At 41.1% G+C, this 12913-nt stretch overlaps 1 protein-coding gene across 1 annotated transcript in view; it reads right to left on the bottom strand.

The window, feature by feature from the left end:
* mst1rb (macrophage stimulating 1 receptor b) overlaps positions 1–12913 on the bottom strand; it is a 203679-nt gene that overhangs the window by 172188 nt on the left and 18578 nt on the right. The window contains exon 2 of the mRNA XM_034167302.1: positions 6730–8030. Coding sequence (XP_034023193.1) covers positions 6730–7935 — 1206 coding nt within the window. The 5' untranslated portion in view covers positions 7936–8030. The remainder of the gene's footprint in view (positions 1–6729; positions 8031–12913) is intronic.

The raw sequence follows: 12913 nt of genomic DNA, 5'->3' as shown, positions 1-12913 counted from the left end.
TATTTGGCTAGACTCTTTCTCTCCTGAGTTCTCTCCTGAGTTCTGTCTGAGTTATTTTCATTAGTTACTTCCTCCAAACCATCAACATGTCTATTAGACCCCATTCCTACCAGGCTGCTCAAGGAAGCCATACCATTAGTTAATGCTTCGATCTTAAATATGATCAATCTGTCTTTATTAGTTGGCTATGTACCACAGGCTTTTAAGGTGGCAGTAATTAAACCATTACTTAAAAAGCCATCACTTGACCCAGCTATCTTAGCTAATTATAGGCCAAGCTCCAACCTTCCTTTTCTCTCATAAATTCTTGAAAGGGCAGTTGTAAAACAGCTAACTGATCATCTGCAGAGGAATGCTCTATTTGAAGAGTTTCAGTCAGGTTTCAGAATTCATCATAGTACAGAAACAAAATTAGTGAAGGTTACAAATGATCTTCTTATGGCCTCAGACAGTGGACTCATCTCTGTGCTTGTCCTGTTAGACCTCAGTGCTGCTTTTGATACTGTTGACCATAAAATTTTATTACAGAGATTAGAGCATGCCATAGGTATTAAAGGCACTGCGCTGCGGTGGTTTGAATCATATTTGTCTAATAGATTACAATTGGTTCATGTAAATGGGGAATCTTCTTCACAGACTAAGGTTAATTATGGAGTTCCACAAGGTTCTGTGCTAGGACCAATTTTATTCACTTTATACATGCTTCCCTTAGGCAGTGTTATTAGAAAGCATTGCTTAAATTTTCATTGTTACCCAGATGATACCCAGCTTTATCTATCCATGAAGCCAGAGGACACACACTAATTAGTTAAACTGCAGGAATGTCTTTCAGACATAAAGACATGGATGACCTCTAATTTCCTGCTTTTAAATTCAGATAAAACTGAAGTTATTGTACATGGCCCCACAAATCTTAGAAACATGGTGTCTAACCAGATCCTTACTCTGGATGGCATTACCCTGACCTCCAGTAATACTGTGAGAAATCTTGGAGTCATTTTTGATCAGGAAATGTCCTTCAATGCGCATATTAAGCAAATATGTAGGACTGCATTTTTGCATTTGCGCAATATCTCTAAAATTATAAAGGTCTTGTCTCAGAGTGATGCTGAAAAACTAATTCATGCATTTATTTCTTCTAGGCTGGACACTGTAATTCATTATTATCAGGTTGTCCTAAAAGTTCCCTGAAAAGCCTTCAGTTAATTCAAAATGCTGCAGCTAGAGTGCTGACAGGGACTAGAAGTTCACCCATATTGGCCTCTCTTCATTGGCTCCCTGTTAATTCCAGAATAGAATTTAAAATTCTTCTTCTTACTTATAAGGTTTTGAATAATCAGGTCCCATTTTATCTTAGGGACCTCTTAGTACCATATCACCACTTCGCTCTCAGACTGCAGGCTTACTTGTATTTCCTAGGGTTTGTAAGAGTAGAAGGGGAGGCAGAGCCTCTTTTTGCTCTGTATGCACCACTCTGCTTTTAATCATTGGTGATTGATCACTGCTCTCTTCCACAGCATGTCTTTTTCCTGATTCTCTCCCCTCAGCCCCAACCAGTCCCAGCAGAATACTGCCCCTCCCTGAGCCTGGTTCTGCTGGAGGTTTCTTCATGTTAAAAGGAAGTTTTTCCTTCCCACTGTCACCAAGTTCTTGCTCATAGGGGGTCGTTTTGACCGTTGGGGTTTTTCTGTAATTATTATATGGCTTTTGCCTTACAATATAAAGCGCCTTGGGGCAACTGTTTGTTGTGATTTGGCGCTATATAAATAAAATTGATTTGATTTGATTTATCCAGTCTTTTCCTGTCCCTCTCTGTGATGCTGCTGCTCCAGCAGACCACACCGTACAGGATGGCTGATGCCACCACAGAGTCATAGAAGGTCCTCAGGAGTGGCCCCCTCACTCCAAAAGACCTCAGCCTCCTCAGGAGGTAGAGGCGGCTCTGACCCTTCCTGTAAAGTGCGTCTGTGTTGTGAGTCAAGTCCAGTTTGTTGTTTAGATGAACAACCAGGTACTTATATGAGTCCACTCTCTCAATGTCCCTTCCCTGGATGTTCACTGGGGGGAGTGTAGTGGGGCAGCGTCTGAAGTCCACCACCATCTCCGTGGTCTTCCCCGCATTGATGAGGAGGTGGTTCCTCTGACACCAGTCCACAAAGTCCTGCGTTAGTCCTCTGTACTCCGCGTCATCGTCGTCCATAATGAGTCCAATGAGGGCGGAGTCATCGGAGAACTTCTGCAGGACACAGCTGTCCGTGTTGTGTCTGAAGTCTGCAGTGTAAAGAGTGAAGAGGAAGAGCGCGAGGACCGTCCCCTGGGGGGCCCCCACACTGCAGGTCAGGAGGTCAGACACGCAGTTCTTGGTCCTCACAAACTGGGGCCAGTTTGTGAGGTAAAGAGGTAAATGAGGAAACTACAGGGGAGATGGAGAGTTCCCCCATGACGAGTAGCCCTAATGATACTGGGATAGATGAGGCTGAACCTGAATCCAACCATATGGAAGAGAACAGTGATGTTTCTGAAAACAATGTGTCTGATTTGCCCCATCCAGGCCAAGAACCTACAAAGGAGACTGGCATATCCTTAGTTTTTGAGCCTTGAAGGTCAACAAGGACAACGGCTGGGCAGCATTCTAATCCATATAGGCTGCCTCAGTCAGTACAGCCAAATTTTAAGTAACTTTTGAATAAATTCATAAGAACATCATCGGGTCGATGATGCACTATGATGGGGAGGAATGTAACGTAGGGCACCACTAGGTGTCACCCTCCCCCTGAGTATTTTCCTATAAAAACGGAAGTAGTAGATTTACCACAGAAATGCTAGTTTCCGGTGGGGTGGCCAGAGTGTTTGCTGGGCCCACACGTGGAAAAGGATGCCTGGACAATTTGGTAAATATGATTTTAACTTCTTGTGTGTTTTTATGGTGTGATTCGGGGTGTAAATACATTTTGTGTGATAGGGTCTTTTACTGTTGAGGAAGACTGGAGGGATTGTGTGTATGCGTGACTGGGTGTGGAAGAACGACAACTCAGGTATGGAGTGCTTAATATTTTAATGTGTAATTAAAGATGTAGTTTTATTAATTGAAATGTTGTCTCTTCTGTTTTGTTATTTCAGTTTTAACTGGTACCGCTGCCTGCTGTCTTTTTGTGTTTTTAAGTTTCGTGTTTTGGTTCGAGTTAGTCCATTCAGAGTAGGACATCTGTTTCGCCGTGACATAGCGTTTATATGAACGGACTAACTCAGTTTCTTAATTTTATTTTATTTTTCTTGGTTGTATTTGTTTTGTCACTTCCCTATTTGTTTGCTACACTATACTCAACAAAAATATAAACGCAACACTTTTGGTTTTGCTCCCATTTTGTATGAGATGAACTCAAAGATCTAAAACTTTTTCCACATACACAATATCACCATTTCCCTCAAATATTGTTCACAAACCAGTCTAAATCTGTGATAGTGAGCACTTCTCCTTTGCTGAGATAATCCATCCCACCTCACAGGTGTGCCATATCAAGATGCTGATTAGACACCATGGTTAGTGCACAGGTGTGCCTTAGACTGCCCACAATAAAAGGCCACTCTGAAAGGTGCAGTTTTGTTTTATTGGGGGGGGGGGAACCAGTCAGTATCTGGTGTGACCACCATTTGCCTCATGCAGTGCAACACATCTCCTTCGCATCATCCGTGAAGAGAACACCTCTCCAACTTGCCAAACGCCAGCGAATGTGAGCATTTGTCCACTCAAGTCGGTTACGATGATCAACTGGAGTCAGGTCGAGACCCCGATGAGGATGACGAGCATGCAGATGAGCTTCCCTGAGACGGTTTCTGATAGTTTGTGCAGAAATTCTTTGGTTATGCAAACCGATTGTTTCAGCAGCTGTCCGAGTGGCTGGTCTCAGACGATCTTGGAGGTGAACATGCTGGATGTGGAGGTCCTGGGCTGGTGTGGTTACACATGGTCTGCGGTTGTGAGGCTGGTTGGATGTACTGCCAAATTCTCTGAAACGCCTTTGGAGACGGCTTATGGTAGAGACATGAACATTCAATACACGAGCAACAGCTCTGGTTGACATTCCTGCTGTCAGCATGCCAATTGCACGCTCCCTCAAATCTTGCGACATCTGTGGCATTGTGCTGTGTGATAAAACTGCACCTTTCAGAGTGGCCTTTTATTGTGGGCAGTCTAAGGCACACCTGTGCACTAATCATGGTGTCTAATCAGCATCTTGATATGGCACACCTGTGAGGTGGGATGGATTATCTCAGCAAAGGAGAAGTGCTCACTATCACAGATTTAGACTGGTTTGTGAACAATATTTGAGGGAAATGGTGATATTGTGTATGTGGAAAAAGTTTTAGATCTTCGAGTTCATCTCATACAAAATGGGAGCAAAACCAAAAGTGTTGCATTTATATTTTTGTTGAGGTATATATATATATATATATATATATATATATATATATATTTTTTTTTTTTTTTTTTTTTTTTTTTCCCCACACACTGCAAAAAGAGTGCAGTAATGAATAAAAGTAATCTTGAGTCACAAATTAGCCCAGTTTGCAAGTTTTTGGACTGTTGGTTTAGATATCATTCCATCTTTATCCAAACATCTTAAGAGTTACAGCATTTATGTCCACATTTGCGATATCTTGAATCAGATGCTGTTTCAAAAGCTCTCGGTTGACTTAATAAACTCTTATATGTAATCACATCCTTTGTTTGTTGAATCCAGCAATGTTAATCCACCTTTATGGCCTCAGTTCTGTTCCTTCTCACAGATCTGTAGAAAGCACAGTGACCTGTTTAATGTTTTATGAATTTACACTTGACCCTGCAGACAAATATTATTGGCATCTTGTAAGAAAGACGGGAGTAAATACTGACGAAACACCTGATTTGCCAGAAACTAACTCATGCAAGCTCCACAAAAAAAGGCTCCAGGACGGGTTCAAACACAGCACCTTCTTACTAACTGCTGTACCACAACATCCTGGAAATTAAAAGTACTCTTTCAAAAACATTTGCCTGTTCCCTACTTGATGCACTGTGAACAGATCTGCCTTAATAACTTGTGTTTGTTTGACAGTCTTATGGCACCACCCAAACACGGCATGATCATGGTTTAAAGGTACAGTACAGTATCCACACCTCAACCTAACAAACAGTCTTATGAAATGGTGCGGTTTGGGCTTCTCTGAAACAGATTGAATTTGAAAAAGCTGCTGGAAACACAGCAGCTTCATTAGTTTCGGATTATTTTATCCAGCTGACTACACATACTTTTCCTCTGAACACCTCAGAAGGTTTCAAAAACCAGCCAATCTCAAACCCAGAGGTATCCTACCCAGTTCATGCTAAGGCATTTCTAACCTACACACAGTGTTGTAATGTAATACTTCATTACTGTACTTAAGTATAATTTTGACGTATCTGTACTTTACTTCGTTATTTACATTTCTGGCGACTTTCACTTTTACTTCACTACATTTCCTCAATAAGATGTATAGTTTTACTCCGATACATTTCCCTTAAACATCTTTGTAACTCGTTACTACAATATAAAAGTAAAAGAAATTTGATTGGGCAATGCTTGTATGCAGAGGTGAAAGCAGCAGTGTGCGGCACCGGAAAAGAGACGACCTCTTCAGATGCAGCGAAGGAGTCCTCCTTTCACCTCAACAGCAAGTGCCATGTATGACATAAAACAAGTTTAAAAGACAAAAATAAATAAATAAATAAGTTGAGGAAGAGGAGACTGGAGGGTGAAAAGGAGGCCATCTGCGCTTTGGACTCCAAACGCACACACGCCGACACGCGTGCACACATACACGGATCAGCTCCCGCTGAAATGGAAATACACATTTAACACACATTTAAGTACCAACAAAACTGGCCGGCATCACTGTTTTGTTTCTTTTATTTTATTTGAAATTTCCGCTGAGATGCGGTACGTAAATGCAATGCCATGTTTTGGATACGAGAACACAAACAGTGCTGCGTTTGGTTGCTTTGCAGTGGTTGGTGGTGATGACGCTTGCATTTTTTTTCCATTAAATTTGGCACAACTATGTAGCTGTAAATGACTGTTCTGTTTGACAAGAGCCTGGCTGTTGTATTTTAACACAAAAGTGTGTGTGGCTCTTCCAGGAAAAAGAGCAGCAGCTTTATTTACAGCTACATTCATCCACCTTTCGCTGTACTCATCCCATCACCAACACTGCTCCGCCAGAGGTAGATACAGCTTTTTATAGGGGCTGAGGCCCCCTCCTGGTTTCTGCAGACACCACACTGGTTTTCTTTTCATGTCATAATTTCGCTCTCTACTCGTTTTGGATTTTACTTTTACTCAATACTTTAAAGTACATTTTATATGAGAAACAATTATCACTTTATACAAGACTCCCTACACAGTCTATTGTAAAACACAGGGGTGGTGACCAAGTGATTAGTGCACTTAGTTTTAGTGCGGAAGGTTCCCAGTTCAAACCCCACCCCTACCACATTTCTCCATGTAATGTGGAGTTGCATCAGGAAGGGCATCCGGCGTAAAACCTGTGCCAATTCAACATGCAGATCCGCCTCGGACTTTGCTGTGACGAATGCAAAAAAAAGACAAGGGAGCAGCCGAAGAGACTTGCTTATTATAAAAGGTGGACAGCAAACTGGACAATAACAAAAGGAGATAACACAGTATGTGTGGCATGGACTGAAGGACTCACCTCATGCGGACAGCTTTCACAGGGCTGGAAATGGCAGAGCCCTCTGGAGAGCTGCTCTGGTCCAGATTCACAGCAATCATCCACTCCGTCAGCGATGGCTTTGTTCACGTTGTCCATAGGGAAGGCGCATAGGGCTGAGTCCTGCTCCGTGAACCCATTGTCATCAGTAACAGCAAAGACCCCGTACAGGATGTCATCCTCTTCCTCCGCCCCAAGCTCCTCTGCCAGCTCCCTGCCTGCTTTGCCAAAGTGAGCTGCCTGGACAACGTTATACACTACATCCTTATAGGGCTTGCTGGCTACATTCCTCCTACGGCGTTTCGGCTCAAAACGACACTCCAGAATCACCTCGCGATATCTCTTCATCTCCCACTCATTCCGAGGCAGGCGGCCCAGACGAGTCTGAAATGGAGATGACTCCTGATCTGGGCTCTCTCTCTGGACACTGAGGAAGTAGACAAACTCCTGAGTGAAAAAGCTGTAGACATATTCAATATGGTATGTCTGCCGTAATCCAGGAAGGACCGTTAGACCTCGCACATCACTGTAGAAGCCATCTTCTGTTGCCAGTGGCCGGCGAACTGATATCGACTTCCTAGCATAACGCTGGGTCACACTGTCATTCACTGTAGCAGCAACAAAGAAGTAGATTGTCTGGCCCTCCTCCACCATGGTGACTTTGGTACCTAGTGGGCTGGCTACACAGTCAGGACAACAGGCAGCAGAGTTTGATTCTTTTCTGTACAAACACTTTGAAAGAGAAGGCGGCTTTCCATTAATCCTAAGTTGGTGGAAATAACATACACCATACTGAGAACTTCCACAGGAGTACAAATACATAAAGAGTGTATCCAAAAGTAAGATCTCATTGTCTGTGTCCTCCAAGAAGTCAGGATCCTTCTCAATGTTACACAAATCACATATTTGACACTTGGAACTTCCTACCGGCCCAGTGTGTAGCTCCCACTTTTTCTCCAAATGCCAGTTGACTGCTTCAATGACATTCTTTGAAGCTACGTAAACCTCCTGGTATAGTGAGTTGTTAACAATGTTCTGTATTGGCCCACGTGCCTGGAAGAAGGGCATGGTGTAAACCACTGAGAAGTTAACAGGACTGAGGGCCAGAGAGGGACAGTTGGCTGATGTGAAGGCCAGCAGAGTCTGAAACCAGATACATGTCCGCCATTGTGTAGTCCACTGGACCATCTCTACTGAGCCACACAAGGACAACAGCACAGACGATGCCGGGTTACCTCCAGGTGTGATCTTGAGATACTAGCATCTTGTAGACCAGTCGGTACCTGACAAGAGGGAACTGACACGAGACAAAGATTAACTGAGAAATCCAAAATTTACTTAATTTTCAGGGATACGTGCAAATTTCTGAAATTATCCTGAGCATTACATGCAACTAACAAAAGTATACTTGTGTAGTGTGTGTGTGTGCTTATCCATTCTTCATTATATCCTTAAAAACTAGCCTACAGCATGTGAAATAATGCATACTTGGCTTTTGATCTTGACCTTAATTTTCACCTTTAAGGAACAAAATTTGTATTTTTTGGATAGCAATCTGCACCTAATTGAGCTACAGTGCCAAAATTGAAACATCCAACAACTTTTTATTGTAACTATTCCCAAGGATGCACAGTATTTATAATGTATTTAATTAAAATGTGCATTTTATGTTTTTAATTGTATTTTGTATTTAGTGGAGGTGTTTTTATTTTTGTATTTTAATAATAATGTAAATTATTTTTCAATGTAAGTTCTTTATATTTAATATGATAGTATATAGAAAAGTATATCTGACATGTATCTAGACATGTATCTAACCAGTTGCAGTTGGTATTGTGTAATAACACTACTTCCAAATCTGCTGCAGTTAAATATGGGGTACTTCAGGGTTCTGTTTTAGGTCCTTTGTTGTTTTTGTTTTATATGGCACCTTAGTTACAGCTTTGCCAAAAAAAAAAAAAAGATGACTAATGACCACGTTATGAATTAGAGTCCATTTCCAACCACATCCAGTCAGCAGCAGCTCATGCTAGCCCTCATTGTACAGTATTTGTGTTTGAAAATGAAGCAGCTACAACCTGTGCAACAAACATCATTGTCTTCCTTGGAAGAGATGACGAAAGAACATGAGGTCATAAAGATAAAAGCTTCCACTATCGCATCACAGACGATAAGAGAAAATGTTTACATGTCAGAGAGTGATGCTGGGAGTATGCAGTGTAGTATACAGCACATAAATAACTATTTTTATTGAGACTTCCTGCTCAGATCATTCATGTCATGTTTACTTGCGCCAATCTGACCATCTTTTTCCTCCCAACATGAGTCAGAAGATGTCTGTAACACTCATTCATCTCCACTGTATAACATCTAATTCCCCAATGTTCATGTAGTCTGCCTAATCAGTCTGTAAACATAACCATGTTTTAAACCTATCCATGTCCTCCCACTATACAGACATATGGTGGATCATTAACTAGTCATCATTGTAGGAAGGCCTTTTTCAAGAACCCCGACCTCTCTAATTTGCATTCCTGTCACAACCACTACGTGCCTTTGTGAGGAAAAGATGTGCACGGACTGATGAACGTACAATGTGTGCTTTTTTAAGTCCAAAGTGTACAGGGAGCTGTTACTCTGATCGTACCAGAGAAATCCATCTGGATTGATTTTCTCATTTAGGTGGGTGGCACGGACACTTTGTTGTGAAAAAAAAAATGTTCTCAGAAAATGGCACTTATTCTTAATAGTCCTGCATGTGTGGAAAAGCTTGAAGTGAACAGTCTCATGTATTTACATCAATAATTCACAGACTGATTACATTACTACATTACATACATTACTGTTACATTTTAACATTTGCAGTGCCACGGGAAGCCCAGATTAAGGTTAGCGTTTCAAAGTCACAAGGACATGGGAGCACATAGTAATGGCACTGATTGAGTTTCTTCATGTTCATGCTTAATAAAGCAAATGGCTGAATGTGACTTTCCAGTCACTGTGCTATTTTTGCTACTGTGCAAGTGTATTTATTCATCCATTTATTTTCTGTACCTGCTTACTCCAATCAAGGGTCATGTGGGTGCTGGGCCTATCCTAGGAGTTACAGGGTGAGAGGCGGGGTACACCCTGTGCAATATTCGCATCGAATATTGTACATCTGGCGTGCCCAACCAGTTGTGCAGGAAGATGTTATGAATGTGGCCAACAAAATTGCTCTAATCGAGCCAGGAGTTTGCAGAGGCGATTATTTCATGCACAGCTGGAGGAGACAGATGCAGAACACACAGATCTGCTGCTGCACATAGATGTTCGATGGCTCAGCCGAGGGAAATTTCTGGAACGGTTTTCTCAGTTGTTGCCCGAAATTAAAGAATTTCTGAAACACTCATCTCATGCTGAATATGCACAGCTAGACAGTCAGTGGCTCTTGGATTTAGCCTTTCTTACTGATCTGACTGACATGTTCAGTATCTTGAATCTATAACTGCAGCGTAAAGACAAACACACCATCAACATGATCAGCTCCGTGAACATGTTTAAAAGCAAGTTACACTTGCTGTCAAACGGGATGCAACAGTGTGATCTATGGAACTTTCCACACATGGACACAGAACTTAAGCATCAGTGCAAATATTGTATAGAGTTTGAGAGTGCACATTATGCTGAGCAAGTGCAGAGCATCTTGTGAGAATTTGACAGGCACTTTACTGACTTTGCTTCCATTGAGCCTGTTCTCACTTTTCTTTGTTTTCCATTTGGGGGAAATATTGATGTGAAACATCCAAAATAGCATCACTCTTTAACAGTGATGCCGGTAACGCGTTACTCTAATCTGACCACTTTTTTTAGTAACGAGTAATCTAACGTGTTAATCTTTCCAAATCAGTAATCAGATTAAAGTTAATTCTCCAAGTAACTGTGTGTTACTATTATTTTTACATTGTGGGTCGACAGCAGCATTAAACTTGGTCCGTGGGCAGGAGGTCGGGGTTCGACTGAACTGCACACTTTAAGCGAGCTGTGAGCTTTTCATCCACGTTTTTTTGCAGCTGCTCGACTCGTCCTCACCTCTTAAAGCGCGGTGATCAGCACACCTGCACTGAGCTTTACAAAGACATGTTTATACTTTTTTCCCTCCTTTATTTAGAATTTGAGCTGAGCCGCTCTGTATCTGGTTGTTAAAAACAGCTGATCCTCCACGACGCGTCAACAACTAACACTATTTTCCACTCAAATGCACCTAAACTCTCTTTCTGAGGACCTCATGATGTGAAAACACAATAAAACTTTCTTACCTGTAAATCTGGTCATGTTTTCTGCATAAATAAATGTTATCCATTCTTTGTGCTCAAACGCCAAAGCAGGGGCGAATCCAGATGGAATGGGGGCGTGGGGCAAGGATGTGCCCCCCCCACAACACCCCTAGATTAAAGGTCCAGTTTTGAAGCCATTTTTTACTACAACTACTAATATTTCTTAAAATAATAATAATTTCGACAAGTAAAATGTTTAGAGAGAATTTAAATGTTAGAAAAATGTTACAATTTAATAGTTACATGTATAAACAATGTAGGTTCGAAATTGCAAGTTTTACTGTTACAGTGCTGTCAACAGTTAAATATGAGGTCAAGAAAAGTCTTTATTTTACTTTTTATAAAACAAGTATTTATTTTCATTGAAGTCAAGAAAGGGTGACTATAAAGTGAGTTTTGGCAAAACAGGTATCACTGTCATGTTGAGGTGGGTTGTTGTTGGCAGCTGGGGAAAGTAACTAAAAAAGTAACTAGTAATCTAACTTAGTTACTTTTACAATTGAGTAATCAGTAAAGTAACTAAGTTACTTTTTCAAGGAGTAATCAGTAATCAGTAACTGGATTACTTTTTCAAAGTAACTGTGGCAACACTGCTCTTTAATCTGGAAAGCTATACTGTTGAGAATGAGATCCTCACACTGAAAAATGACAGAGCAACACCTGGCATAAACAAACAATTTTAGAATCTAATGCAAAAAGAGAAATACCCCAACCTCAGACAAACTGCACAGAATTTGACTGTGCTTTTTGGATCAACTTATCTGTGTGAACCTGCCTTTTCACACATAAAATTAATAAGTCAAAATACAGATCCACCATGACGGATGACCACCTTGTGGCCTCCTTATGCAGTTTGGGTCAAAATCCATAGAACACCTCCATCTAGTGGATGGGAGTGTAAATAGCATCCAACTGTCATACAGTCACCATTCGGTGCACTGTGTCACACTTAAACAGAATTTTCAGTTTTGCAAATGCCTTTTTTTTTTTTTTTTTACAAATGAAAAAAAATTGTGTGTTGGTTTTTTACAACCAACCAACCAGTGATGAGGAGGCTAAATGTCCCATAATGCCTTTTGGCATCTGTGAGTTTTAATGCTCGAGACTTTAAGAATTAGTGCATTACTTTAAAACTAAAAAATATTTGTGATATTTTCACTTTGTAAAAATGACAGAGTTAAAGTTAATATCAATAAACCGTCCAGAATTAGTTTGGTTGTTAAATCAAACCTGCTTTTCTGTTTATGCCTTTTGCCAACGTAAGGGGCACTGTATGCTGTGAATGTAAATGGATTTTTTTTTTTCTCTTTGTAGCAGCCAGGCAGCCAGGTACCTTCTGCTGGGGTAGGGTTGAGCTCAGCTCCTCACAGCTGTGTGACTGCTGCAAAACACAACAGACAGGAACTAACGTGTGATTTTAGGGTTTACAAACATTTTTGACCATTCAACGTTACTTACTATGCCAGCAAAAAAAAAAAAAAAAAACAGCGGACTAAAAGTTAGCAAAACAAAATTTAGCAGAAGCTAATTGGTCCACTGATGTTTTTTAAAGTTAGCTGAAAAGCTAATTCGCTAACAAAAAAGTTAGCTTTGCTAATTAGCGGTTAGCAGATTAGTGGAACTGTGCCCACCAGGGATAGGCTCCAACAAACGAGGGAAGCAACACATTAAAAGCATACTATGACCATTTTGAAGCCTACGTAATGCCAAACTCTGCCATTTTCACACACTACAAACTGCATGAGAAGGTGCAGGGAGCCATTTGGAAACAATCTGTCACGGATTTGAGACTGCTCGTGAAAGACTATGGATATGCTAACGGTGATGAGGTGATAAGGGATCATGTTGTG

The sequence above is a fragment of the Thalassophryne amazonica genome, chromosome 3 (assembly GCF_902500255.1).
Source record: "Thalassophryne amazonica chromosome 3, fThaAma1.1, whole genome shotgun sequence".
Taxonomy (NCBI): Eukaryota; Metazoa; Chordata; class Actinopteri; order Batrachoidiformes; family Batrachoididae; genus Thalassophryne; species Thalassophryne amazonica.
This window is presented reverse-complemented; position numbering and strand designations above follow the sequence as displayed.